At 48.1% G+C, this 26,987-nt stretch overlaps 1 protein-coding gene across 2 annotated transcripts; it reads left to right on the top strand.

Moving 5' to 3' along the window:
- Positions 1–745: 745 nt before the first annotated feature.
- Positions 746–26,987, top strand: LOC144496796 (zinc-binding protein A33-like). 2 transcript variants are annotated; one of them, XM_078217342.1, is made up of 7 exons: positions 746–826; positions 8,032–8,257; positions 8,340–8,435; positions 8,519–8,752; positions 9,639–9,661; positions 10,383–10,498; positions 26,215–26,987. In XM_078217342.1, the coding sequence occupies exons 1-7, from the start codon at positions 807–809 to the stop codon at positions 26,757–26,759; spliced, it is 1,260 nt and encodes a 419-aa protein (XP_078073468.1). In that variant the 5' UTR covers positions 746–806; the 3' UTR covers positions 26,760–26,987. The 2 variants fall into 2 exon arrangements, with proteins under 2 accessions (XP_078073468.1, XP_078073469.1); XM_078217343.1 differs by lacking the exon at positions 746–826 and having other exon boundaries at positions 7,778–8,257.

Consider the following 26,987-nt stretch of genomic DNA (forward strand, 5'->3'; position numbering starts at 1 on the left):
ATTCATTTCCACTTCTGCTTTACGAACACCATCTGAATTCCCTGCCCCCGAGACAGGTTCCCAACTATCCGCAGTCTCGCTCTGTACTGGCACCAGCAAGATGATCATAGAATGAAGCCTTGAAACGAGAAACAAAGAACAATTAGCCCGCGCCGCTCCCTGGTCCAAACTAGACCACTCTTTTGTATCCCTCCATTCCCACTCCGTTCATATAGCTGTCTAGATAAGTCTTAAACGTTCCCAGTGTGTCCGCCTCCACCACCTTGCCCGGCAACACATTCCAGGCCCCCACAACCCTCTGTGTAAAATATGTCCTTCTGATATCTGTGTTAAACCTCCCCCCCTTCACCTTGAACCTATGACCCCTCGTGAACGTCACCACCGACCCGGGGAAAAGCTTCCCACCGTTCACCCTATCTATGCCTTTCATAATTTTATACACCTCTATTAAGTCTCCCCTCATCCTCCGTCTTTCCAAGGAGAACAACCCCAGTTTCCCCAATCTCTCCTCATAACCAAGCCCCTCCATACCAGGCAACATCCTGGTAAACCTCCTCTGTACTCTCTCCAAAGCCTCCACGTCCTTCTGGTAGTGTGGCGACCAGAACTGGACGCAGTATTCCAAATGCGGCCGAACCAACGTTCTATACATCTGCAACATCAGACCCCAACTTTTATACTCTATGCCCCGTCCTATAAAGGCAAGCATGCCATGTGCCTTCTTCACCACCTTCTCCACCTGTGACGTCACCTTCAAAGATCTGTGGACTTGCACACCCAGGTCCCTCTGCGTCTCTACACCCTTTATGGTTCTTCCATTTATCGTGTAGCTCCTCCCTACATTATTCCCACCAAAATGCATCACTTCGCATTTATCAGGATTGAACTCCATCTGCCATTTCTTTGCCCAAATAGACAGGTGTCATTTTACAATGCGGACAACATGTCCCATCTCCACACTTTCACCCACACTTTCACTGAGAGAATCTTTCCCATCTTCAGTCCAGGATCAAACATCGTTGGTTATAACCCAGCACCGCTGGCAATCTGCGGCATTAACAGTCTCTAACAGATCCATCCCATAATTTCACACCGTCTCGCTGACTCCTGCCAGCTTTTAACTGATGAGTGTGGGTCTAAGTCACGGGTGGAGAGAGAAGCCAGGTTAACATTCCGGGTATAAATCCTTTATGAGTACTGGGAACTGAAAGATCAGCAAGGGCCTCTGTAGGGGTGGGGGAAAGAAGAAAGGGGAGGGAAGAAACAAATAGAAGCTCATTGTCGAGAGGAATTTACTGGATAGAATGAGCTGTGAACTGCAGGAACCCGGTGACCTTCCTGCCTGTAATGTTGCTCTAGAGGCGGTAGGTGGCGATAGATCACGGTGTTTGAGATGAATCAGCGCAGTGATTCTCAAACTGGGGCCTGGGGAGTCTTTACAGGAATCAAGGAAACAATTCCTTTGGAGGATGAAAGCCAAAGAGAGAAACAAAAGGGGGAAGAGGAAATGAAAGTGAAAAATTGCAGACGTTCCATTTCATATGTATTCGTAAGTTTTGAGGGACAGACAAAGAGACAGACAGACATAAAGAGAATGGCGAAAAGTAACCCATGTCCCACTTTGTATAAATTCCCAGTTGTTAGTATTGTTCTCTGAGAACACCTGTCAGGATTTCCATCCCAAACTTCCCAAATTCCCTCCATTCTTCAGGGTGATGGACATTTCGGCTGTCATGGGTTTCAGCGGTGAGTCTGACATTTACTTTGGGTGGGAGGGGAGGGGAGGGGAGGTGGGAGAGCAGCTGCTGCTGTGATACTCGTCTGTCTTGACTTTGAGCTCAGGCAGTGAACAAGTGCCGTTATCATGCTGCCTGGCCCGCTGAGTAATCCCATCATTTTCTGCCTGTCAGTTTGATTGACTTCAAACATTGTGTATGTTTCAGTAATGCAACTTTCTTTCATGATTAATCAACAGTGACAAACTGGACTGTGTTTGTAATGGTCTGTAAATATTGCCCAGAATGCCATGATCAATTGTGTACTCTATAATAAAATTCAGGGGAAGGAAACCTGGGTGTTTAGGGGAGGTTTTATTTCACATTAAAATAGGAGCCTGCTTTTAGTCTCTTTAAGCACTAAGGTTCCTGAGGCAACACATTCCAAGACCACTACCGCTACCATCCAGAAGGACAAGGGCAGCAAATCGCTGGGAACACAATGCCACAACCTGGCAGTTCCCCTCCAGGTCACCCACCATCCTGACTTGGAGATATATTGTCATTTCTTCACTGTCACTGGATCAAAATCCTGGAACACACTTCATTACAGGACTGTGGGTGTATCTACATGATGTCAATTTACAAGATAATGGTTGGAATGCAAGTCTTTACAGGTAATCAAGTCTTAAAGGTACAGAGAATGTGAGTGGAGAGAGGGCCAAGCACAAGTTTAAGAAGTGTGTATTGTCTCCAGCCACGACAGTTTGTGAGGTTTTGCAAGCTCAGGCAAGTCGTGGGAGTTAGCGATAGTGTGACATCAACCCAAGATCCCGGTTGAGGCTGTCCTTTCAGACTTGATTACCTGTAAAGACTTGCATTCCAACCGTTTCCTTGTAAATTTAGTTTGTGTCTAAATATGCCCTGTTTGTGAACACAACTCCCACTCACCTGATGAAGGGGCTGTGCTCCGAAAGCTGGTGCTGCCAAATAAACCTGTTGGACTTTAACCTGGTGTTGTGAGACTTCTTACGGTGTATCTACATCTCAGGGAACACAGCAGTTCACGAATGCAGCTCAACACCTCCTTGCTGATGACTGGGGAAAACTGTTGGCCGAGACAGCGATGGCCACATTCCAGAAATGAACATGAAAATGAAAATGATGTGACACTGCTGTGAATACTGATTTGACGGTCTGTCTGTATTGATCATGACGTGTAACCAATTGGATTTGTATGAATTAACACATAATATTTAACAGTGGAAAAACAGTTCAGTTGCTGCACTGAAATGTTAGTGGAGTCACAATTATCATTTATCTCTGGTTTGTCTGGTCTGTCTCACCACTGACCACACCAGTGAATTGGCCCTGAAATCTGTAATGATTTATTAAATACATTATTGAAGCACTCTATCTATGAAAGCCTTTGATATTGTGGCTATTATTAAGCATTATAATTTACATTGTGAATCCAGATACATTTCTAAAGAATCAAAGGTGACAGGAGGGAAAAATCGTTTTATAAAGGGGCAATGTTTCTGACTTGAAATGAACGGACTGAGAGGGGGGTGGAGGCAGAGACAGTCAGGGCTTTCAAAAGAGAATTGGATCTTTATCTGAAGAAGAATTTTCAGGACAATGGGGTAAAGGCAGGTAAGTGATATTGATCTTGCAGAGAGCTAGCACAGACTAATGGGGCTGAATGTCCTATTTTTTGTTCTTTAGCAATTCTCTAATTCAGCGATTTTCCGAATTTTGATTCAATCGTGACTGATCTGTCCCTCAGCTCCATTTACTCACCTTAGCTCCAATTCACTACAGTTTACATCAATCCAATCTAGAATCCATAAGAAATACCAACAGCTTCTTCCCGTTCCTCAGGAAAAAGGGGACCTGGAATTCTATCCATCATCACACGCACTAGGAAGGGTGCAGAGGAGATTCGCCAGGCTGTTGCCTGTGCTTGGGCATTTCAGCTATGAAGAGAGGTTGGAGAAACTGTTTTTTTTCCTTACTGCACAGAAGGCTGGGAGGTGCATGGTTGGGGTGGGGAACTGTTCGAAGTGTGCACAATTATTACACTCAGACATATAGGGTAGATAGGACGAAACTACCCGCTTAGTAGAGGGATCAATAATCAGGGACATAGATTTAAGGTAAGGGCAGGAATTGGGAGGGGATTTTAGGGAAAACCTTTTCACACGGAGGGTGGTGAGAACCTGGAACTCACGACATGAAATGGTGATAGTGGCTGGAAACCGCAAAACATTTAAGAAGCATTTAGATGAGCACTCGAACGCCATCGCATACAAGGCTACCGACCAAGTGCTGGAAAATGGGATTAGAATAGATCGGTGCTTGATGGCAGGCGCAGACACAATGGCCAAAGGGCCTCTTTCTGTGCTGTAAAATTCTATGACCATATGACTCGACGATCTGCATCTGAAGTGCTGTACCTGCAGGGCAATGGACGAGGTGTTGGAAAATTGGATTAAAATGAGCGGCTAGTTTTCTCTGTTTGGCCGGCACAGACAAGATGGGCTGAATGGCTTCTTTCTAACCCATATCTTTTGAATGGTTCTGGGCTATAATACTCTGTAGTTGCCTGCATGAGCGCAGCTCCTTCAGTCATTTCATGATGATATGTGAAGTGAATAATATTGGCTGAAACCTGGTTTAAGTGATGTTGTGGACCTCAGGGCGAGGCCAAGTTTGACGCTTCTGACTGAAGATTGTGTCAAATGCTTCACCTTGTCTTTTGCATTAATGTTCTGAGCTCTCCCATCATCGAGGACTGGGATATTTGTGGAGTCCCTTCACCCTTCTTTAATTACATTAAACTCTATATAATTCTTGTTGTGGCTCTCTATAATTCTTAGCTGCATAAAATCTTGAAGTTTCAGTTCTGCCTGTACAGGACAGTCGATATGCATGACTACAAATTATATCAGAACCAGATTTTATGATAGTTAAAACAATATGGTTTTATTATACACACCCAAAGTCTAGATATAGTTATAAAGGCTTTCCTTCTGTATAAAAGTAATTTGAGGAAACAAACTTTTAATAAGCACGAATATTAAAAATGCGCATATATATCTCTGAACTTTAGGATTATTTGGCTGCTGCGGATCAGAAGAAGTTGCAAATTAGCATCGACACAGACTTAATAAGGACAGTGTGGTTTCTGGAAACAAAAAAGAACAAAACAAACCTTTTCACAGCAGCAATCGGGCCGGTGCGGCCGGAGGACGGCAGCTGGTCACATTAAGAATTCTCTTCTCTGGCATTCAACAAAAGTGGATTTAATCGCGGTTTAGTTAAAATGTGGACGATTTAATCAATGCCTCAGGCGGCCCATGAAAGGACAACAAGGAAGCAACCGCGTGTTGGATCAGGACAGAGCCAGGTACACTGTCAAAGGAAAGCAACGTGAGCTACAGTAGAGCGTAACAGTGCAATAGTCTGAACTCATCGGTACAGGTTTACAGCCCTACGAATCTTAGAGCTCAATACCGTTTCCCAATCTGTATTCAAACAGAAAATTCTGCGAATGCTCATTTGTAGAGAGAGAGAACCAGAGTGCAGGTTTTAGTGGATGGCATGCTCATTTCTAATGAAAGCTCGCACATTCTCGTTGATGGATCCATTTCACAAATCTTTTTCTACACCCTACCCGATGCCTTCACATGCTCGAAACTGCGGTGCCCAGAATTTGCCACAATACTCGAGTTGAGGCCGAAACAATGTTTTATGACTGGTTCACTCTGAAGAACAGTCATATTGAACTCGAAACGTTAACTCTGCTTCTCTCCACAGATGCTGTCCGACCCGCTGCTTTTATTAAGCATTTTCTGTTTTTTCTTATTTCTAATTCATTGACATCTAAATATCAACATTGGAACCAGAGTAGGCCATTCAGCCTATTGAAAATGTTCAGCTATTCAGTTACATTGCGGTTGATCTCTATCTTAACTCCATGTTCCAAAACTTCACAGCCTCTGTTTTTTCTTGCTGGAATAGCGCGAGTGTTGGGGGAAACTCTTCATGTTCAATCCCAATAGGATGTCGTTTCACTCCCTCCCATTTCCCATTGGTCTGTCCCACAGTCCTGCCCCCACACCCTGTGATGTGCTTCCTCTTTATCAGGGACTGGGAGGGCAGCACTGTCTGATCAATACACAGACCCCAAAATCACCGAGACCGAGTTTGAATATCTCTGCATTTTTTTATTTCCGAAAATGAGCTCAATGTTCTCAAATAGACACAAAACAAACCATGTCCATTCTGTGCGGTTTAAAGTCACCGTGTAATTCAAGCCTCCCTGTGAATGTATCAACTCTCTCTCCCTCAGCCACTCCATGTGACAGCGAGTTCCACATTCTCACCACTCTCTGTGTGAAGAAACTTCGGAAGAAGTTTAACAACACCAGGTTAAAGTCCAACAGGTTTATTTGGTAGCAAAAGCCACACAAGCTTTCGAGGCTCTGAGCCCTTTCTTCAGGTGAGTGGGAATTCTGTTCACAAACAGAACTTATAAGACACAGACTCAATTTACATGAATAATGGTTGGAATGCGAATACTTACAACTAATCCAGTCTTTAAGAAACAAAACAATGGGAGTGGAGAGAGCATCAAGACAGGCTAAAAAGATGTGTATTGTCTCCAGACAAGACAGCCAGTGAAACTCTGCAGGTCCACGCAACTGTGGGAGTTACAAATAGTGTGACATAAATTCTGATTCTAGGATCGCATGATAAAGACTCAGGAGGAAAAAAGCAGAAATATTTATGTGAAATAGTGTGACATAAACCCAATATCCCGGTTGAGGCCGTCCCAGCGCAGAGTCGCGGAGCAGAAACTGATAGCCAGGTTCCGCACACACAAGGACGGCCTCAACCGGGATATTGGGTTTATGTCACACTATTTCACATAAATATTTCTGCTTTTTTCCTCCTGAGTCTTTATCATGCGATCCTAGAATCAGAATTTATGTCACACTATTTGTAACTCCCACAGTTGCGTGGACCTGCAGAGTTTCACTGGCTGTCTTGTCTGGAGACAATACACATCTTTTTAGCCTGTCTTGATGCTCTCTCCACTCCCATTGTTTTGTTTCTTAAAGACTGGATTAGTTGTAAGTATTCGCATTCCAACCATTATTCATGTAAATTGAGTCTGTGTCTTATAAGTTCTGTTTGTGAACAGAATTCCCACTCACCTGAAGAAGGGGCTCAGAGCCTCGAAAGCTTGTGTGGCTTTTGCTACCAAATAAACCTGTTGGACTTTAACCTGGTGTTGTTAAACTTCTTACTGTGTTTACCCCAGTCCAACGCCGGCATCTCCACATCATGAAGAAACTTCGCCCAATATTGGAGGAGAGATTCCACTTCAAATGTTCCCTCATCAGTTAAAAGCAAATTACTGCGGCTGCTGGAATCTGACGAAGAGACATCCAGACTCGAAATGTTAGCTCTGTTCTCTCTCCACAGATACTGTCAGACCTGCTGAGATTTTCCAGCATTTTCTGTTTTTGCTCCGTCATCAGTTGATGTTTCTCTGGGTCGGGTCCCCGGGAGGGATTCATAAACATTTATAAAACCGCAAGTTTTTCTTTCTGGAAAATAAACCAAACTTCACAGATCGAACCCTCTAAATATCTCCCTGTACCTGCTGTGTAAAATGTCTCCTTGACATTTATGGGATTTGATATTTTAATGCGAGCGGCTGCAGTGATGAACACAATTCAGTTTCTGGATCTGGATCTCACACCGAGTTTCACCAGAGTGGTTTCAATCGGCAGCGAGTTCAGACTGAAGAAAAATATAATGGAATCTCGATCCCGCCCATCTCCACCTCCTCCTCCCTCCCTCTCCCTCTCTCTCCACTGTCAACATTCCCGGGAGCCCAACCCGCCCCCGACAGGGTTCAATTATTCCCCTCCATTATCCTTTAAACCGCGCCATTTTTTGTCCCTGGTGTGAAAGTGGAGAGGACATGACCCACTCTGTGATAATAATTCCCTGAGTGATGCAGTGAACTTTACCGGGAAATAGCCGAACTGAGGATGCGCGGCAGTAACATCGAAACTGAAAGCGGTTTGAATCAGGAAGTGCTGAGAGTGAACATGGCTTCGAGACAACAGGTCCAGAGTTTGACCGAGGAGACAATTTGTCCCATTTGTCTCGATTTCTTCGCTGATCCGGTAATGCTGGAATGTGACCACAACTTCTGCCGCTCCTGTATCACCCAGTGTTGGGAAAAGAAGGAGATAAACTCCTGCCCGGAATGCAGAGAGGAGTTTCCGGAAAGAAACCTCAGGATAAATCGGGCCTTAGCGAATCTGGCCGAGAAAGCTCGACAAATAAAGCTGAATCCGAAAGAGAAGAAAAGGAAACTTCACTGTGAGAAACATCAGGAAGAACTGAAGCTGTTTTGTGAAACTGACAAGAAATTGATCTGTTACACTTGTGTAGTTTCGCGGGAACACAGAGAGCACCGCTTCCTGCCTTTCGATGAGGCCGTGGAAATCTACAAGGTAAAAGGGATATAATTGAAAACTGACAGCTCATTTTCCTGCTCTGACACTTTCATTCTGTGATTTTCTCTCCCAATCCCAGGATCAGCTGAAATCTTTCTTAGATTCTCTCACAGAGAAGAAATCGGCGTTTCTCGAAACGGAACAGAAACAGAAAGGGAAGATTTCTGAAGTTAGGGTAAGGTTTCCCTGTGCTGGTCTTGGTTAGTTTTGTTCCCTTTATCGCGGGATATTAATTATGTTTCACATTTCATTGGGTAGGAACAGTCGAGCAGTCTGCAGACCCACATCACATCCGAGTTCACTAAAATGCACCAGATTCTCACTGAGAAAGAGCAGCGTTTACTCAGAGATCTCAGGGAAGAAGAGGAGAGGATTCTAGAACCAATGGAGAGAAACCTTCGAGAGATTCAGGAGAATTTAAATTCTATTGAGGAGAAACTCTCAACGTTGCAGAAACAGATGGAGCAAAAAGACGAGCTGATATTTCTGAAGGTGAGGGAATATATTGCGGCTCAGTTCAGGGAAACTTCACACAGTCACTAAATAACTGATGATAACTGTGGAATTAATATAGAAGTCACTGAAAAATACTAACCGAACTGAACAGAATTGTGTGTTCCCTTCCTGAACGGTTTTCCTGTTGTCTCTGAACTAACGGCTCCCACACTGTCTGTAGATTCCCGGGAATACCTGTAACCTCTGGAGAATGAGTTTTCTTGATCTTCAAATTTGCTTTGAAACTCCCATTGTAATCAAGTTCCAGTTCCATGTTGTGTGTGGGTGTGTCTGGCATGGTGTGTGAGAGTCACTGTGTCTGTGAGCGGGACTGATGTTCAGTTCCAGTTTTTGATTTGATTTAATTTGATTTATTGTCACATGTATTAACATACAGTGAAAAGTATTGTTTCTTGTGCGCTATACAGACAAAACATACTGCTCATAGAGAAGAAAATGAGAGAGTGCAGAATGTAGTGTTACAGTCACTGCTGGGGTGGAGAGAAAGATCAACTTAATGCAAGTTAAGTCCATTCAAAAGCCTGACCGCAGCAGGGAAGAAGCTGTTCTTGAGTCGGTTGGTATGTGACCTCAGACTTTTGTATCGTTTTCCTGACGGAAGAAGGTGCAAGAGAGAATGTCCGGGATGCGTGGGGTCCTTAATTATGCTGGCTGCTTTGCCGATGCAGCAGGAAGTGTCGACAGAGTCAATGGATGGGAGGTTGGTTTATTTGACTCTCCACAATCTTCCTTCCAAAATGCATCACTTTACACTTCCATGTGAAATCTCAGCTGCTCTGAGTCTGCTCATTTCACCAGCCTGTCTAACTGCTCCTGAAATCTGTTACTGTCACCCTCACTGTTCCTGATTCATTTCTTTCAGGAGGAAGCTTGTCGGGAGAGAAGGTAGGACATGTTCTTTACTGAAACTCTGCAGTTTGGTAACATAAACTCAGTAAAATGTTAATATTCATTGATTTATTGTCACAACATTAAATAGTCATTTATCGGGACACAAAAACTCCCCGTAGAATTCATGAACGAGAATTTGGAATAACCGCCTATATTACCATGATTTTACACAACTGTTCTACCAAGAAATTGGTGGATTTCAGACAACGCCTGAAAGGAAGAAAGAGAAATAGAGGGGATTAGGAAGGGAATTCCAGAGCTCAGGACCTCGGCAGCTGAAGGTCCAGCTCCCAATGGGGGAGTGACTAAAATCAGAGATGTCCAAGGTGCCGGAAGTAGAGGAGAGCAGGATTCTGGGAGAGTTGTGGGGCCCAGGGATTGCAGAATTGGATATTCAGCTTTGGGATGTTTTCAGCCTTTTTCTTTGTTCTACAAACTTTGTTTATAATACAGCAAGTGGACAGGCTGAATGTTTATCATTTCCTGCAGTGTGTGATGTCTGTTATCAGGTTTTGAACCTTTTTCAGGACATGGCTGTTTCCATTCTCTGTCCTTGAATTTCTAAGTTATTCCTTTCTCAGTTAGAGAAACTAGATTAACATTTCACTTTGTACATTTTCTCTATCATCAAATATGCTGAAAATGTGACCATTTAAATAAGTTCTAAAATCTTCTGACAAAGACAAATTCATAGCATCATTTTAACCATTTGCAGGATTATTGATGAGGATCGCAATCTCTCAGTATCTGCTGCCGTGCTGTCGATCAGGAAGTACAAAGACCTTTTACAGTACAGAGCATGGAGAGAAATGTTAAACTTCATTAACCCCGGTAAATCTCTTATATTAATTTTTCTGATTGTAAATCCAGTTGCAAAGAAACAAAATTGGCTCCAAGGGTTTCCGATTAAATACTCATATTTCCGGTTGTTAATAGGCCAACAAGAGGCGAGGCCATATTGGATTTGGTACTAGGTAATGAGCCAGACCAGGTGTTAGTTTTGGAGGTAGGGGAGCACTTTGTGATAGTGACCACAATTCGGTTACGTTTACTTTAGTGATGGAAAGGAATAGGTATTCATAGAATTCATAGAAACCCTACGGTACAGAAAGAGGCCATTTGGCCCATCGAGTCTGCACCGACCACAATCCCACCCAGGCCCTATCCCTATATCCCTACATATTTTACCCACTAATCCCTCTACCCTACGCATCTCAGGACACTAAGGGGCAATTTTTTTTTTAGCATGGACAATCAACTTAACCCGCACATCTATATACCGAAGGGCAAGAGTTATAGCTGGGGGAAAGGAAATTATGATGCGATCCGGAGAGATTTAGGATGCATAGGTTGGGGGAGGAAACTGCAGGGGATGGATACAATTGAAATGTGGAGCTTGTTCAAGGAACAGCTACTAGGTGTCCTTGATCAGTATGTACCTGTCAGGCGGGGAGGAAATGGTCGAGTGAGGGAACCGTGGTTTACTAAAGAAGTTGAATTTCTTGTGAAGAGGAAGAAGGAGACTTATGTAAAGATGAGACGTAAAGGCTCAGTTAGGGCGCTTGAGAGTTACAAGTTAGCCAGGAAGGACCTAAAGAGAGAGTTAAGTAGAGCCAGGAGGGGACATGAGAAGTCTTTGGCAGGTAGGATCAAGGAAAACCCTAAAGCTTTCTATCCGTATGTCAGGAATAAAAAAGTGACTAGGGTAAGATTAGGGCCAGTCAAGGACAGTAGTGGGAAGTTGTGCCTGGAGCCTGAAGAGATAGGAGAGGCGCTAAATGAATATTTTTCCTCAGTATTCACGCAGGAAAAAGACAATGTTGTCGAGGAGAATACTGAGATACAGGGTTGAGGTTAATAAGGAGGAGGTGTTAGCAATTCTGGAAAGTGTGAAAATAGATAATTCCCCTGGGCCGGATGGGATTTATCCAAGGATTCTCTGGGAGGCTCGGGAGGAGATTGCAGAGCCTTTGGCTTTGATCTTTATGTCGTCATTGTCTACAGGAATAATGCCAGAAGACTGGAGGATAGCGAATGTTGTCCCCTTGTTCAAGAAGGGAAGTAGAGACAACCCTGGTAATTATAGACCAGTGAGCCTTACTTCTGTTGTGGGCAAAGTTTTGGAAAGGATTGTAAGAGATAGGAGTTATAATCATAGTTTATAATCATATTGAGGAGGCTGAGGGGAGACTTAATAGAGGTTTATAAAATGATGAAGGGGATAGATAGAGTGAACGTTCAAAGACTATTTCCTCGGGTGGATGGAGCTATTACAAGGGGGCATAACTATAGGGTTTGTGGTGGGAGATATAGGAGGGATATCAGAGGTGGGTTCTTTACGCAGAGAGTGGTTGTGGTGTGGAATGGACTGCCTGCAGTGATAGTGGAGTCAGACACTTTAGGAACATTTAAGCGGTTATTGGATAGGCACATGGAGCACACCAGGATGATAGGGAGTGGGATAGCTTGATCTTGGTTTCAGATAAAGCTCGGCACAACATCGTGGGCCGAAGGGCCTGTTCTGTGCTGTACTGTTCTATGTTCTATGTTCTAAGAGTCTTGCAGTTCCTCATTAATACCAGTCCCTTTGTCGTCCATTATTTATGGGAGTTTTTTGATGGTGATCATTGTCGTTTGGGTGGATTATTGAAAATGTTTGTGTGTTCTGTCTTGGACATCTCATTTAACAGGTAGTTTTTGGTGTGTGTGACCACAGTTTTCCTGTTAATTCATGCTTACCTCATGTTAATTATTTATTTGAGAGTATAAGATATATAGTGTAAACTGTTTGACTCTTGAACAGTAATATTATTCTTCACTTCACCGCTTATTCTAATTCAGGATCCCGGGGAGTCAGAATCTATCCCACAAACCACTGCGCATTAAATACAATACACCCAGAACGGGGCGCCAGTCTAGCACAGGGCATTAACTCACACACAAACTAAGGGGCAATCAACCATTGCCAATTCACCTTACTTGCCCATTTCTGGTCTGTGCAAGGAAACTGGAACACCCAGTGAAAACCGAGACGGACATGGGGAGAGCCTGCAAACTCCACAAACACTGATGCTCAGGACCGGAATAGAACCAGGGTCATTGGAGCTGTGAGGCAGCAGTGCTAACCACCGTGCCACCTCTAAAATGATTGTGTTTCTTTCAAATTAGGGAATCTTTTGACCTGTTGCAAAGGCCAGTGGCCTTTGGGAAATTTTTAACGATCAACAAAGGGTCACTATAAAAGAGATAAAAAGAGCACAGATAAATTACGAAAGTACACAATATAAAAATGGACAGCAAAAGCCTCCATAAGGATGTAAAGAGAAAGAGAGCAGCTGAAATGAATGTTGGTCTCTTGACAAATGAGGCTGGAAAGTTAATGCTAGGAAACACAGAAATAGCTGAGATCCTAAATCAATTCTTTGCCTCAGTTTTCACGATGGAGGACAGGGGTACCATCCCAATAGCAACAGAAAATGCAGAGGTCATAGAAAGGGAGCAACTCGGAACTATCCTCATCACTAAGAAAAAGGGACATAGGAACATAGGAATACGAGTAGGCTCCACCATTCAATAAGATCATGGCTGATCTGTGGCCTACCTCCATGTACCTGCCCTTGGCCCATATCCCTTGATACCTCTGCTCAATAAAAATGAGTCTATCTCAGGCTTAAAGCAGGGTGGCACGGGTAGCACAGTGGTTAGTACTGCTGTCTCACAGCGCCGGGGACCCAGGTTCAATTCTGGCCTCGAGTCACTGTCTGTGTGGAGCTTGCACATTCTCCCTGTGTCTGTGTGGGTTTCCTCCGGGAGCTGAGGTTACCTTCCACACTCCAAAGATGTGCGGGCTAGTTGGATTGGCGATGTTAAATTGCCCCTTAGTGTCAGGGAGATTAGCAGGGTAAATACGTAGGGTTACAGGGATAGGGCCTGGGTGGGATTGTTGTCGGTGCAAACTCAATGGGTCAACTGACCTCCTCCTGCAATGTAGGGTTTCGATGATGAAACGTAACAATTGAACCAGCATCTACCGCTGTTTGAGAAAGAGGGTTCCAAACCTCCACCACTCTCTACATGTAGAATTGTTTTCAAACATCTCTCCTGAACAACTTGGTCCTAATTTTTAGATTATGGTCCCTGGTTCTCGAGCCTTCAGTGGAAACAGTTTATCCTTATCCACCTTGACCTTCCCTGTGAAAATTTTGGAGATTTCTATTAGATCACACTTCAACCTTCTGAATTTGAGAGAATAAAGGCCTAATTTTTCTAATCTCTCTTCGTAACTAAAACCTGAAGTCTAGGTATCATTCTTGTAAATCTGCATTGAACTCCCTCCAGAGCCAAAACATCCTTCCGAAGGTATGATATCTATACCTGCTCGCAATACTCTCAGTGGAGTCTAACTAGGGGTTTAGACAACTGAAGCGTAAATCTTTGGCTTGAGTTCTTCAAAAATGTAACAAGCAAAGTGGATAATGGTGATCCTGTAGATGCAGTATATCTGGAGTTCCAGAAAGCATTTGATAAGGTGCCACACTAAAGGTTAGTAGGCAAGGGTTAGTTCACATGGGACGAGGGATAATGTATTATTTTTGATAGAAGATTGGCAAACGAACAGACAGCCGTAAGTCAGGATAAATGGGTGTTTTTTGAGTTGGCAAGATGTAACTAGTGGGGTGCCATAGGGTTCAGCCCTCAGGCCCCAACTATTTACAATCTATATTAATCACCTGCATATAGTAGGAATAGCAGGTGCCATAGGCAAAATTTGCAGATGACACTGAAAAGGTGGGACAGTAAGTTGTGATAATGAAAGAAGAAATTTACAAATAGTTATGGAGAGTTTAAGTGAATGGGCCAAAATTTGGCAGATGGAGTTTAAAGTGAATAAATGTGAGGTTATCGATTTTGGTCGGAAAAATATAAAGACAAATTATTAGTGACCTGGGCGTCCTCATGCATGAATTGCAAAAGAAACTAGGATGCAGGTATAGCAGGTAATAAGGGAAGCAAATTGAATCTTCATATTTATTGTTAAAGGAATAGAACATAAAAGTAGTGTTGCTGCTATTCTGCAAAGCACTCAGAATATTTTGTACAGTTTTGGTCCCCTTACTTGAGGAGGGTGTAATTGCATTGGGGGTGGTTCAGAGAAGGTTCACTAGCTGGAGATGAAGGGTTTGTCTTGTAAAGAGAGGTTAGCCAGTTCAGGCCGATATTCTCCGGAGCTGAGAAAAATGTGAGGAGATCTAACTGAGGTACACAAGAAGATAAAGGGGCATTGACAAAGCAGGCTTAGAGCAGATGTTTCTCTTGTGGGGCAATCTGAAACACGAGGTGATAACAAAGAACAAAGAAAACTACAGCACATGAATAGGCCCTTCGGCCCTCCAAGCCTGCACCGACCATGCTGCCCGACTGAACTAAAAACCCCCTTCCCTTCCTCGATTCCCATCCTATTCATGTATTTGTTGAGACGCCCTTTAAAAGTCACTACCGTATCTGCTTCCACTACCTCACCCGGCATTGAGTTTCAGGCACCCACCACCCTCTGTGTAAAAAACCTTGCCTCGTACATCTCCTTTAAAACTTGCCCCTCGCACCTTAAACCTATGCCCCCCAGTAATTGACTTCCACCCCGGGAAAAAGCTTCTCACTATCCACTCTGTCCATGCCCCTCATAATCTTGTAGACTTCTATCAGGTCGCCCTTCAACCTCCGTCGTTCCAGTGAGGACAAACCAAGTTTCTCCAAGCTCTCCCATAGCAAATGCCCTCCATACCAGGCAACACTCTGGTAAATCTTTTCTGTACCCTCTCCAAAGCTTCCACATCCTTCTGGTAGTGTGGCGACCAGAATTGAACACTACATTCCAAGTGCGGCCTAACTAAGGTTTTATAAAGCTGCAAGATGACTTGCCAATTTTTAAACTCAATGCCCCAGCCGATGAAGCCAAGTGTACCTTCTTGACAACCTTCTCCATCTGCGTTGCCACTTTCAGTGACCTGTGTACCTCTACACCCAGATCCCTCTGCCTATAAATACTATTCAGGGTTCTGCCATTTACTGTATGTTTCCTATCTGTATTAGACCTTCCAAAATGCATTACATAGAACATAGAACATAGAAAGCCACAGCACAAACAGGCCCTTCGGCCCACAAGTTGCGCCGATCACATCCCCACCTCTAGGCCTATCTATAGCCCTCAATCCCATTAAATCCCATGTACTCATCCAGAAGTCTCATAAAAGACCCCAACGAGTTTGCCTCCACCACCACCGACGTCAGCCGATTCCACTCACCCACCACCCTCTGAGTGAAAAACTTACCCCTGACATCTCCTCTGTACCTACCCCCCAGCACCTTAAACCTGTGTCCTCTCGTAGCAACCATTTCAGCCCTTGGAAATAGCCTCTGAGAGTCTACCCTATCCAGACCTCTCAACATCTTGTAAACCTCTATCAGGTCACCTCTCATCCTTCGTCTCTCCAGGGAGAAGAGACCAAGCTCCCTCAACCTATCCTCATAAGGCATGCCCCCCAATCCAGGCAACATCCTTGTAAATCTCCTCTGCACCCTTTCAATGGCTTCAACATCTTTCCTGTAATGAGGTGACCAGAACTGCGCGCAGTACTCCAAGTGGGGTCTAACCAGGGTCCTATAAAGCTGCAGCATTATCTCCCGACTCCTAAACTCAATTACCTCACACTTGTCCAGATTAAACTCCATCTGCCATCTCTCCGCCCACGTCTCCAACCGATCTATATCCTGCTGTATCCTCTGATGTTCCTCATCGCTATCCGCAAATCCACCAACCTAAGAAATAGGGTGGCAGATTTAAAACACAGAAGCTGGGAAATTACGAGATGATTCTCCCATTGCGACACACACGTTTTTGGAGAGTTAGGTCGGGAGATGCACGTGTCGGCCATTTTGTTGGTCCCTCAGGCGTGTTTATGATCCGCGCGCATCTCCCAACCAGGAAAAAGTGGCGCTGCCGGGGCCACGCTGAAAACCGGCGTGCTGCTGATTTGCATCATTACCATACTTTCGCGTGACATTATCGGGATCGACACGACAATCTCCGCCCACGTTAGCGTCTCCCACCTCTTTGGTATGATGTCACTTTGACACGAATCAGAGTAGATATATAAAAGTCTCAACCTGATGCAGCAGCCTTGAACTGGCGTGAGGAGGGAAATGCTGTGAGCAGAGTGCGGGGATGTTGCAGGCAGGCCCTGGAGATGCTTGGGGGACTTCCTCCTGCTGTCTTCAGGTGCTGGCCTGTGGACCAGTGCTATCTGGGTTGGGGGCGGGGGGCTTCTACTTTCTCAGAGCTCTCAGGGTGAGGGTCCGTGACGGAATCCTGCTCAGTTTTCCCCTCCAGGACAGCGCTGCAGCTCAGTGGGTGAGAGAGTCTTGCTCAGCCTTCCCCTGAGTGCTGGGGTTCCGGGTTGGGAGAGGAGTGCACCCTGTGCTGGTTGAGGCCTAAAAAGATGAAGCAGCTGCTGCTCCAGGACAAGGTGCCGAGGTTCAGACATGGACTGCATGGAATCTGCTGTCACTGGGCACCCATCTGGTGATGATTTCCAGTCTGTCCCTGCCCTGTGACACAGACCAGCAACACATGCCTGTAACGGATGCTGCAGTTGCACACATGGCAATGGCTCAAGGGTGCGCATTGCCCACGGCTGCACAGCGACCTGCATAATCTGTGCCAGCAATTGTCATGATGGGAATCTCACACAAACTAATCGGGTCACGCATGGCACCATGGATTGTATGGTGTTGCCAGCTCCCACAAGTGGGTGAACTGCCCCAAGTGAGGGATTGGGGTGTTGCTGGGCCTATGGAGCCAATGACATTAATCTGTCATTTTATGCTCTTTCCAACCCCAGTGTGCAGATGGATCTCGGACTGATCGATTTGGAGCTGGCCATTAGGTGGCGGCGGAGGAGGAGGAGGCGGCTCAGGAGGTGGCCGGCGTGGAGAGACCACCACAGGAGCAGCCACTACCACTCCTATAGGAAGCAGGGAAGGGGGCTGCCACTGACAGCCAGGCGGTGGGTGAGCAGGCTCCCGAAAGGTGTACAAGAGGTCGAGGGTGCTGAAGGCATGAGGTACAGGCCCTGCAATTCATTCAAGGCCCTTTCGGAGGAGATGTGCCGTCGCCAGCTGCGGCTCTCCAAGAGCACGGTGCGGCACCTTTGTGAGGTGCTCGCACACCTGGCACATCAGGAAAGGGGTGGCCACCCGCTCCCTGTGGACGTGAAGGTGACAGATGCCTTGAATGTTTCACTTCTGGCTCATTTCAAACCTGATGTGGAGATGCCGGGGTTGGACTAGGGTAAACACACTAAGAAGTTTAACAACACCAGGTTAAAGTCCAACAGGTTTATTTGGTAGCAAAAGCCACTAGTTTTCGGAACAGGCTGTCCCTTCGTCAGGTGGGTGGGAGTTCTGATCACAAACAGGGCACAAAGACACAAACTGAATTTACATGAATAATGATTGGAATGTGAGTCTTTACAGCTAATCAAGTCTTAAAGGTACAGACAATGTGAGTGGAGGGAGCATTAAGCACAGGTTAATCACCAGGCAAGACTGTTCTCTTCCTGTTGGGGAGCACTTCAGCGGTCACGAGCATTCAGCCTCTGATCTCTGGGTAAGCGTTCTCCAAGGCGGCCTTCACGACACACGACAGCACAGAGTCACTGAGCAGAGACTGATAGCCAGGTTCCGCACACATGAGGACGGCCTCAACCGGGATATTGGGTTCATGTCACACTATCTGTAACCCCCACAACCTGCCTGGATGTGCAAAATCTCACTAGCTGTCCTGTCTGGAGACAATACACATCTCTTTAACCTGTGCTTAATGCTCCCTCCACTCACATTGTCTGTACCTTTAAGACTTGATTAGCTATAAAGACTCACATTTCAATCATTATTCTGTAAATTCAGTTTGTGTCTTTGTGCCCTGTTTGTGATCAGAACTCCCACCCACCTGACAAAGGGACAGCCTATTCCGAAAGCTATGGGTTTTGCGACCAAATAAACCTGTTGGACTTTAACCTGGTGTCATTTCAGGCACCCAGTGGTGGCCTCGTTGGGATCTCCCAGGCCTCCGTGCACAGATGTGTGCGGCAGGTCACTGATGCCCTGTTTGCCCGGGCAGGGCAGTCCATAAACTTCGATGTGGGCTGTGCACAGCAGGAGGCCCAGGCTCTAGGCTTCGCTGCCATTGCTGGGATTCCCAATGCCCAGGGAGCAGTGGACGGAACACACATACAAGGCCGCAGCAATTTGTGAACAGGAAAGGGTTCCACTCCCTCAATGTGCAGATCATATGTGATCATCGAATCAGCACCATGCAGGTCGATGCACGCCATCCAGGGAGTGTCCATGACAGATTTGTCCTCAGGCAGTCGGACATCCCTGGCCTCTTTGAAGACTGGCCCAGGCTACCGGGATGGCTATTGGGCGACAAACGTTACCCGCTAAGGTCATGGCTGATGACGCCTGTGCGGAGGCCCGAGACCGAGGTGGAGACCCGCTACAGTGAGGCCCATGCAGCACCCGGTCCATCATAGAGCGGTGCATCATCCTGTTGAAAATGTGGTGCCGTTGCTTGGACCGTTATGGGGGGGGCCTCCAGTCTGACCCTGTGTGTGCCTCACACATTATAATTGTCTGCTGCCTGCTGCACAACATCGCCCAGCAGCAGGGAGACCAGCTGGAGCAGGAGGAGGAAGAGGAGCGGCGAGGGGGTGAGGTGGACGTCCCACCATATGAGGAGCCAGAGGAAAGAGGGAGGGCGGCGATGGCAGGTGTCCGGCAGGGAGGGAAGGGAAGTGATTACAGCCCGCTTCACCGAGCTGGTGCTGTGCAGTGAGGAGGCTGCAACCACCACACATCCACCACACCCCAGGAGCAAGTGCAGCCGCTATTCCCCCTCCAAACCGACCTGGGCCCTCAAACCACCACATCACGCTTCCCCAGCCTCTCTCATCCCACCACCCTATCCCCCAGAAACATCCAAACCTGTTAATGTGCCTGGGCTGGCAATGGTTGTGAGTCTTGGTTGGAGGCTGGAGGATGATGATGACTCGCTGTTGTGCACACTGGGATGCTCTCTCTGGTGCCACTCAAGTCTGATTCCTAACCTGTACTCCGAATGCACGCTGCCACCCTGGCCCACGTAGCTGTAAGGGTTGTTGGGCAATCGGGGGTTGGGGTGGGGGGGGCTCACTTGCACCAAGAGTGTGGTGGATGTTGGGGAAGGTAGGGCAGGCACTCTGTAACATGTGGCTGAGTCTCCAAGACACAACAGACAGCACCTCTATGCAAGGAAATGGGGACCACTCAGCATTTTGGATGGGTGGGTGGGTGGGGTGGGGAGAATAAGAGACACAATAGTCACAGCTGTGAGGTGCAAATAAAAATTTATTGTGCTCTTAACGTTAGTGATGAATAAACCCTGACTACTGGTGACCATCACCCGTGCCCTCTTAGTGAACTACAACTTTCTAACTTTGTGTGGTCTACTGCTGCTTCTAAGTGCTACCCCAGGATGCACATCGGAGGTGGAGGTGCCCAGCTCTACACACGCCCCGTTGCCTGTGATGCCCTTAGCGGACGTCCCCTGGGTGGCCAGGACCTGGAGGGCCCCAGCTGACTAGCGGATGGCACTGTTTCAGTGCCACCCTGTTCATCTAGCTGGCCCTGAGATGCCCAGGTGTGGGCAAAGGGGCAAATCAGATGTCCGGGATCTCCTGGGTGGAAGGCCCCGGCATGGGCCCGAGACCTTCCTCCTCCCTTGAGGTGCCCAGAGGCCCCAGGGACACTCCATGGGACGCCAGGGTAGCTGGACTGAGCTCCAGGAACTCCGGCGTCACCTGGCTCTGCCAGTCCTGGAGGTTCAGATGCGTCTGCCCCATGATCTGTGATGCCTCAGCCCTGGCCCTCTCAGACTGGGCCAAGCTCTGGAGCCCCTCCGCTACAGCATTCTGTGAACAAGCCAGGCTCCGGAGCCCCTCAGCAGTAGCCCTCTGAGACTGGGCTAAGTTGTCCAGGGTCACAGGCACGGCCTGCTGTGTCTCCAGAATGCCAGCGAGAGTCCCAGCCATGGCCAGCAGTTTCAGCCACATGCCCCTGACACCCATGGCAATGGAACGCTGTGCCTCCTGGACGCTGCCAACACCTTCGCTCGTGGCCTGCTGTGTCTCCAGGATAGGCTGGACCCTGTCACCCATGAGGACAGACCCCTGGACCAGACTTTCCACTGCGGTCGCAACCCTTGCAGTGTTGGCCTGGTTCACACGCTGTGTCAGCACCACCTCCTGCAACAGCACTGTGTCGTTCTCCCCTAAACAGCCTTGCAGTTGCAGCATGGTTGCTGACAGCCCTTCCACAACCTCCCCGTGTTTCCTGATGCATCTCCACCAGCCTTGGCCCCGAGGCACGGCATCTGGCTTGGGGACAGCTGAATCCTCGCCTCTGGCAGACCTCCGTGTGCCTGAGCCCTCGGATGTGCATCAGTGTCTGTGATGTGCTCACCAGATAGTGACCCAGAAGCCTCAACACTAAAGGTACCCACTGTGGTGATAGTCTCTGTGTTGGTGGGTTGTGTGGTAGATGCCGGTGCCGTTTCAGTGGTGCTGTCCTCAGACGATTCTTCAAAACCTCCCTCTGAGGTGTTGTCCAGGGGGGTCGTGGGCAGTTTGCTCCAGAACAGCAGGGGGGTCGCCAAAACCCAAAGGGCCGGGTTCCTCTGGGTCCAAGACTGCAATAAAGAACACACATTAGGGGAAGGGAGGTAAAACATTCTATGCAGCATCACACTTACTTCAAGGAGAACCTACGTTGAGGGCGACACTTATGCTCACTTGCAAACTGGATGCCGACCTGGCTGTCCGTCACCATTCTGGATGAACCATCTCCCCCTGCCAGTTCCATGGCACACTCTTCAACGCTGGTCAGCTGCTGCAGGTCAGGCACACCACCACTGTGCCGTCTCACGGCGGTTATGTATGCTTTTCTCCTGTAGGTACATAAGGTGGATAGCAAACATTAATATATTGAAATACATGGTGAGCAATGCATGTCTGTGTCTCGGGAGTTGTGCTGGCAGTTACGGGGAAAAGGGTCACCACTGAAGGGTGCTCGTTGAGGGGTGAGGGGAAGGGGTTACATTCTGTTCCTGGGAGAAGGGTGCCTTGTTGAATGCCCTTCAGGTGTCTAAGCAGGGTTTGAGATCTGTGCCAAGCATGTGTGGGATTCCAAGTGGGATGCTCACTCACCCTTGCTGCTCAAAGAAGGTCGTACAGTCTTTTCTGACCCTGCCGGCCAGAGCACGGTGTCAGGCTCCTGGCATTCACCACTTCTGCCACCTCCTCCCACAATGCCGTGGCGGCTGCACCCCTTGGGAGAGGCCCCTGGCTGGGGAAGAGCTGCTGACGCCTCTCCTCCATGGCATCAAGCAGGCGCTCTTGGTCGGCCTCAGCGAATCTTGGGGCTGCTTTCCTCGAATGTATCTTTGTGGTGTGACTGGCTGTGTGTCCATTCCTGCACCTTATATACAGCTCTGGCTTATTAGGGGAGTGCAGGTGCAGTGGCTTTGCTCAGTCAGCGGCCAGTTGGCAACAAATCCTTGTGAGAAATTTTGAAGGCTGCTTTCGATTGAGTGTCATGCTTCCCTCAGGGTGCCGATTGGCTGCCATTCAATAAGCTGCTGTGTCCAGGTTTTGGGTGGGGGGGGGGGAGGTGCCATACTCAGGGCTCCTAATCGATAAGCTGCTGAGTCCAGGGGGGTGCAATACTCAGGACTCCCATCCAAGAGAGGGAATGCTCGCTAGCTGGGGTTGTGCACGGCAGCACAACGCATGTTCTCTGCAGGGCAGCAGTGAGGTCAGTATGTTTAAGGGATGGAGGGATGGGGTACCCGCATTATCCAGATCCGTGGGGGCAGCCGGTGAGCGGCCAGCCATTTCTGTGTGGCGGGCCAGCGACATCTGTATGAGGGGGGCCAGCTACATCTGTATGGGGGGGACGGCCAGCAATGTCTGTATGCGGAGGGGGGTGGGGGGAGGGCCAGCGACATCTGTATGGGGGAGGCCAGCGATGCCTGTGGGGGGGGGGGGGGGGGGGGGGCAGCAATGCCTGTGGAGAGGCTGTGGGGGGGCTGTGCGGGCCAGCGATGTCTGTGGGGCCCAGCGATGTCTTTTGGGGGGCTGTGGGGGCCAGCAATGTCTGTGGGGGGGCTGCAGGGGCCAGCAATGTCTGTGAGTTTGGACTATGGGGCCAGTGATGTTTGTAGAGAGGGAGGGCAGCGATGTCGGGGGGGGGGGGGGGGGGGGGGTGGGAAGGCCGTGAGGGCCAGCGATGTCTGTGGGGGGGGGTAGGGAGGTGTGGGGGCCAGCACTGTCTGTGTGGGGGGACTATGGGTGCCAGCGATGTCTGTGGAGAGGGCTGTGAGGGCCAGCGATGGTTGTGGGGGCCAGCGATGTCTGTGGGGTTGGGGGGGAACGCTGTGGGGGGGGGGGTGCTGTGGGGGCCAGCGATGTCTGTGGGGGGGGGCTGTTGGAGCCAGCGATGTCTGTGGGGGGGCCGTGGTGGCCAGCGATGTCTGTGCTGGGGCTGTGGGGGTCAGCGATGTCTGTGGGGGCCAGCGATGTCTGTCGGGGTTGGAGGGCAGTGATCTGAATGCTGGAAGGTCTTTTCAATGATCTCCCAGAGATGTGCGCATGCGTGGGTTCCCGCTCATCCCGCCATTTCTGGCTCTTTGGTGTGAATAGCACCCCGCCCCGCCCCAATGATATTCATGGTTGTGATCTCTGCCATGCATGGAGTGTGGAAGATTCGGGTCTGAAGTTGCACTAAAAAAACAGTCGTGGTTTAAACCAGTTTTCTCGCCAATTCAGCATTTTTGGGAGAATCGGCCCCTACTTCTCTGAAATGGTCAGGAGTCTGTGGAATTCACCACCCCAGAATGTGGTGAATACCTGGACTTTGGGTGAATTTGAGGAAGAGGTGGACAGATTTTTCATTAGTTTGGGGTTGAAGGGTTATATTGAAGGGGCAGGAAAGTGGAGCTGAGGCTGAGACGAGATTAGCCATGATTGCATTAAATGGCAGAGCAGCTCGAGAGGCTAAATTGCCAATTCCTGCTCCGAGTTCTTATGATTTATACTCTTAGGAAGTAAGTGAGATTTCAAATTTGGTCCAAGAACTAAATAAAACATGAGTGTTCCTATTCTGAACATAACCAAACGTTAGGGTCTGAGAATTACGTCGGTCTGAATAAAGTCGCCTCTCAATCTTCTAAACTCCAATGAGTACAGACCCAACTTACTCCTCATAAAAAAATCTCTCCATACCTGGAATCAATCTCGTGAACCTTCTCTGGACTGCCTCCAATGCTAGTACATCTTTCCTTAGATAAGGGGACCAGAATTGCTTACAGTATTCCAGCTGTGGTCTAACTAGTGCCTTGTACAGATCTCCCTATTTTTCTACTCGATTTCTTTTTAAGTAAAGACGAATATTCCACTTGTCATTCCTAATACCTGCTGAACTTGCATGCTCGCTTTTTGTCATCAATGCACGAGGAGCCAGAAATCCCTCTGAGCTGCAGCTTTCTGCAGTCCTTCTCCATTTAAATAATATTCAGCTCCTTTATTCTTCCTATCAATGTGCATAACTTCACATTTTCTTACATGATGTTTCATCTGCCAAGTGCTTGCCCACAAACCAAACCTGTCTGTTTGTAGACTCTTTGGGGGTGACATTACCATTGCGCCCCACCGGCTGATGGGCGGAGGGAGTTGGTAAGATCACGAGAGCTGAGAAGTCAGGTTCGCACCCGATTTCTCACCTCACGCGATCTTACCGGCACCGGGTATCCGGCTCGATAAATCTTGCACCTGGAACGGATGCAAGGCTGAATGTATTATTTAAATTTATTATAATACTAATTTAAATGGACTAAGCGAGCCTCGGACAGAATTGTCTTGGATCACTTGCCTGTGCGGCCATGCTCCGACGAGGATCACGTATTGTCCCCCATCAATCTCTCCTTCTTACCTCGGTATTTTCCACAATCTCTCTCTCTGCTTCACCACAATCATTCCCTCTCCCTGTCATTCACTCATCTTTCCCTCCCACTCTCTATCCCCATTCTCCACCCACTCTCCCTTTCAACCCTTTCCCACTCTCTCTTTCATCTTCACGTACATTCTCCTCCTGCTCCTCCTCCTAAAAGAACAGTAAGATCAATAGGTTGCATTGGAAGAGCCATTTGAAGAGCGGGAACCGAGTTTCGGAAAGGAGAGAGACAGCTGGAGAGATTAAAGAACTCTGCTCGCCCCCAGCCCTGCAACACATACTACCTGCATTCTTCCACCCTCCCACACCACAGACCCCCCAACAACACACACTCCCCACATTCTTCCCCCCCCCGCACAGAGCTCAGCAACGCACAATCCCCACATTCTCCCCCCCCCCCCCACAGTCCCCCAGCAACATACACTCCTCACATTCCCCAACCCACAGACCCCCAACAACACACTCCCCATACCCTTCCAGTCCCCCTGCAATGCACACCCACCACATTACCCCCCAACAGCTGCGCGGCAACACACACTCCCCACCCCCACGGACCACCAGCAACACAGCTGCCCTCATTTCCTCCCCCTCCCCTCCCCTGTCACCCCCCCCCTCCCCTCCCCTCCCCTCCCCTGTCACCCCCCCCCTCCCCTCCCCTCCCCTGTCACCCCCCCCCCATTAACAAACAGAAACCTAGAATCCATGCAGTCATCGCTATATCTCTTCCCCTTACCTTCCTCTCCTCTGACTCTCTTTCCTTTCCCACACTTTCTTCCCTGCCCCTCCTGCTTTCTTTCCCACCCTATCTTGCACATTCTGTCCCACTCTCTCGCACCACATAATATCCCTCCCATGCTGCTGCTCTGACTAATCACCACCATTTCTCTTATTCACCCACTTTGGTATTCACCCTCCTGCTCTTTCTCCTCTGCTAACATATCCCAATCACCCTGGCAGCCTAAACTCTCTAACCCTCCATCTCATTCTGAACCTCACAGCCTCACACATTTGCTTCCACCCAGTTGCTCTCTTGACATTGCCCAGTTTGTCTCACCCACTCTCCCAATCTCTGTCATCTGCTCTCTCATTCTCCTGCTTCAACTTCAGTGTTTCAAACCTTCACACTCTCACTTGCAGTCTCACTTTTCCTCTTTACACTCCCAGTCCCCCTCTCTGTTGCCCTGTTTTCTCTCTTCTCAACTGCACTTCTTACCTCCTTTCTCTTTCTCCCTCGAGCTCTCTCTGTCATGCACTCTCTCCTCTCTTCATCGCCTCTCCTTTCTGCTCTATCCCATTTCTCTCCCCTCTCCATATTCACATCCCATTCCTGCTCCCACTCTTCCCTACCCCGTATTCTCCTCACCCTTACAATCCTCTCCCTCTCTCCCCTCCCCACCCCCTCTCTCTAAATCACTGACTGTGTTATTGTAACTTTCCCCCAGCTCCAGCCTCTCTGACTCTGGATCCGAACACAGCGAATTCCTGGCTCATCCTGTCTGAGGACCGGACCAGTGTGAGAGACGGAGACAAACGGCAGCCGCTCCCTGACACCCCGGAGAGGTTTGATCCCTGGCTCTTTGTCCTGGGATCAGAGGGATTCACATCAGGGAGACATTACTGGGAGGTGGAGGTGGGGGAGACACAGTGGATTCTGGGAGTGGCCCGAGAGTCTGTGAACAGGAAAGGGGGAATCTCCCTGAGCCCTGAGACCGGATTCTGGGTTGTGGGGCTGTTTCCCGGAAGTGGTTATTTTGCCCTCACCTCCCCCTCAGAGACCCCCCTCACCCCGAGTGTGAATCCCCGGAAGATCGGGGTTTTCCTGGACTATGAGGGTGGACAGGTGTCATTTTACAATGCGGACAACATGTCCCATCTCCACACTTTCACCCACACTTTCACTGAGAGAATCTTTCCCATCTTCAGACCGGGATGGAATATCGGGAAAAACTCGGCGCCGCTGACAATCTGCGGGGTTAAAGGTCACTAACAGATCCATCCCATAATTTCACACCGTCTCCCTGCCTCCTGCCAGCTGGAAACTGATGGAACCTGTTCATATTGTGGTTATTATATAGAATTATAATTTACATTGGGGCTCCATGGTTACATTTGTAAAATGATTCTTCAAACAAAACAATCTGAGAATCACTGGAATAGAAACAGTTTTTCTCAAAGATTCCACAGCTCATCATTAAATCCAAGAAGCAGAAACTCT

The sequence above is a fragment of the Mustelus asterias genome, chromosome 8 (assembly GCF_964213995.1).
Source record: "Mustelus asterias chromosome 8, sMusAst1.hap1.1, whole genome shotgun sequence".
Lineage (NCBI taxonomy): Eukaryota > Metazoa > Chordata > Chondrichthyes > Carcharhiniformes > Triakidae > Mustelus > Mustelus asterias.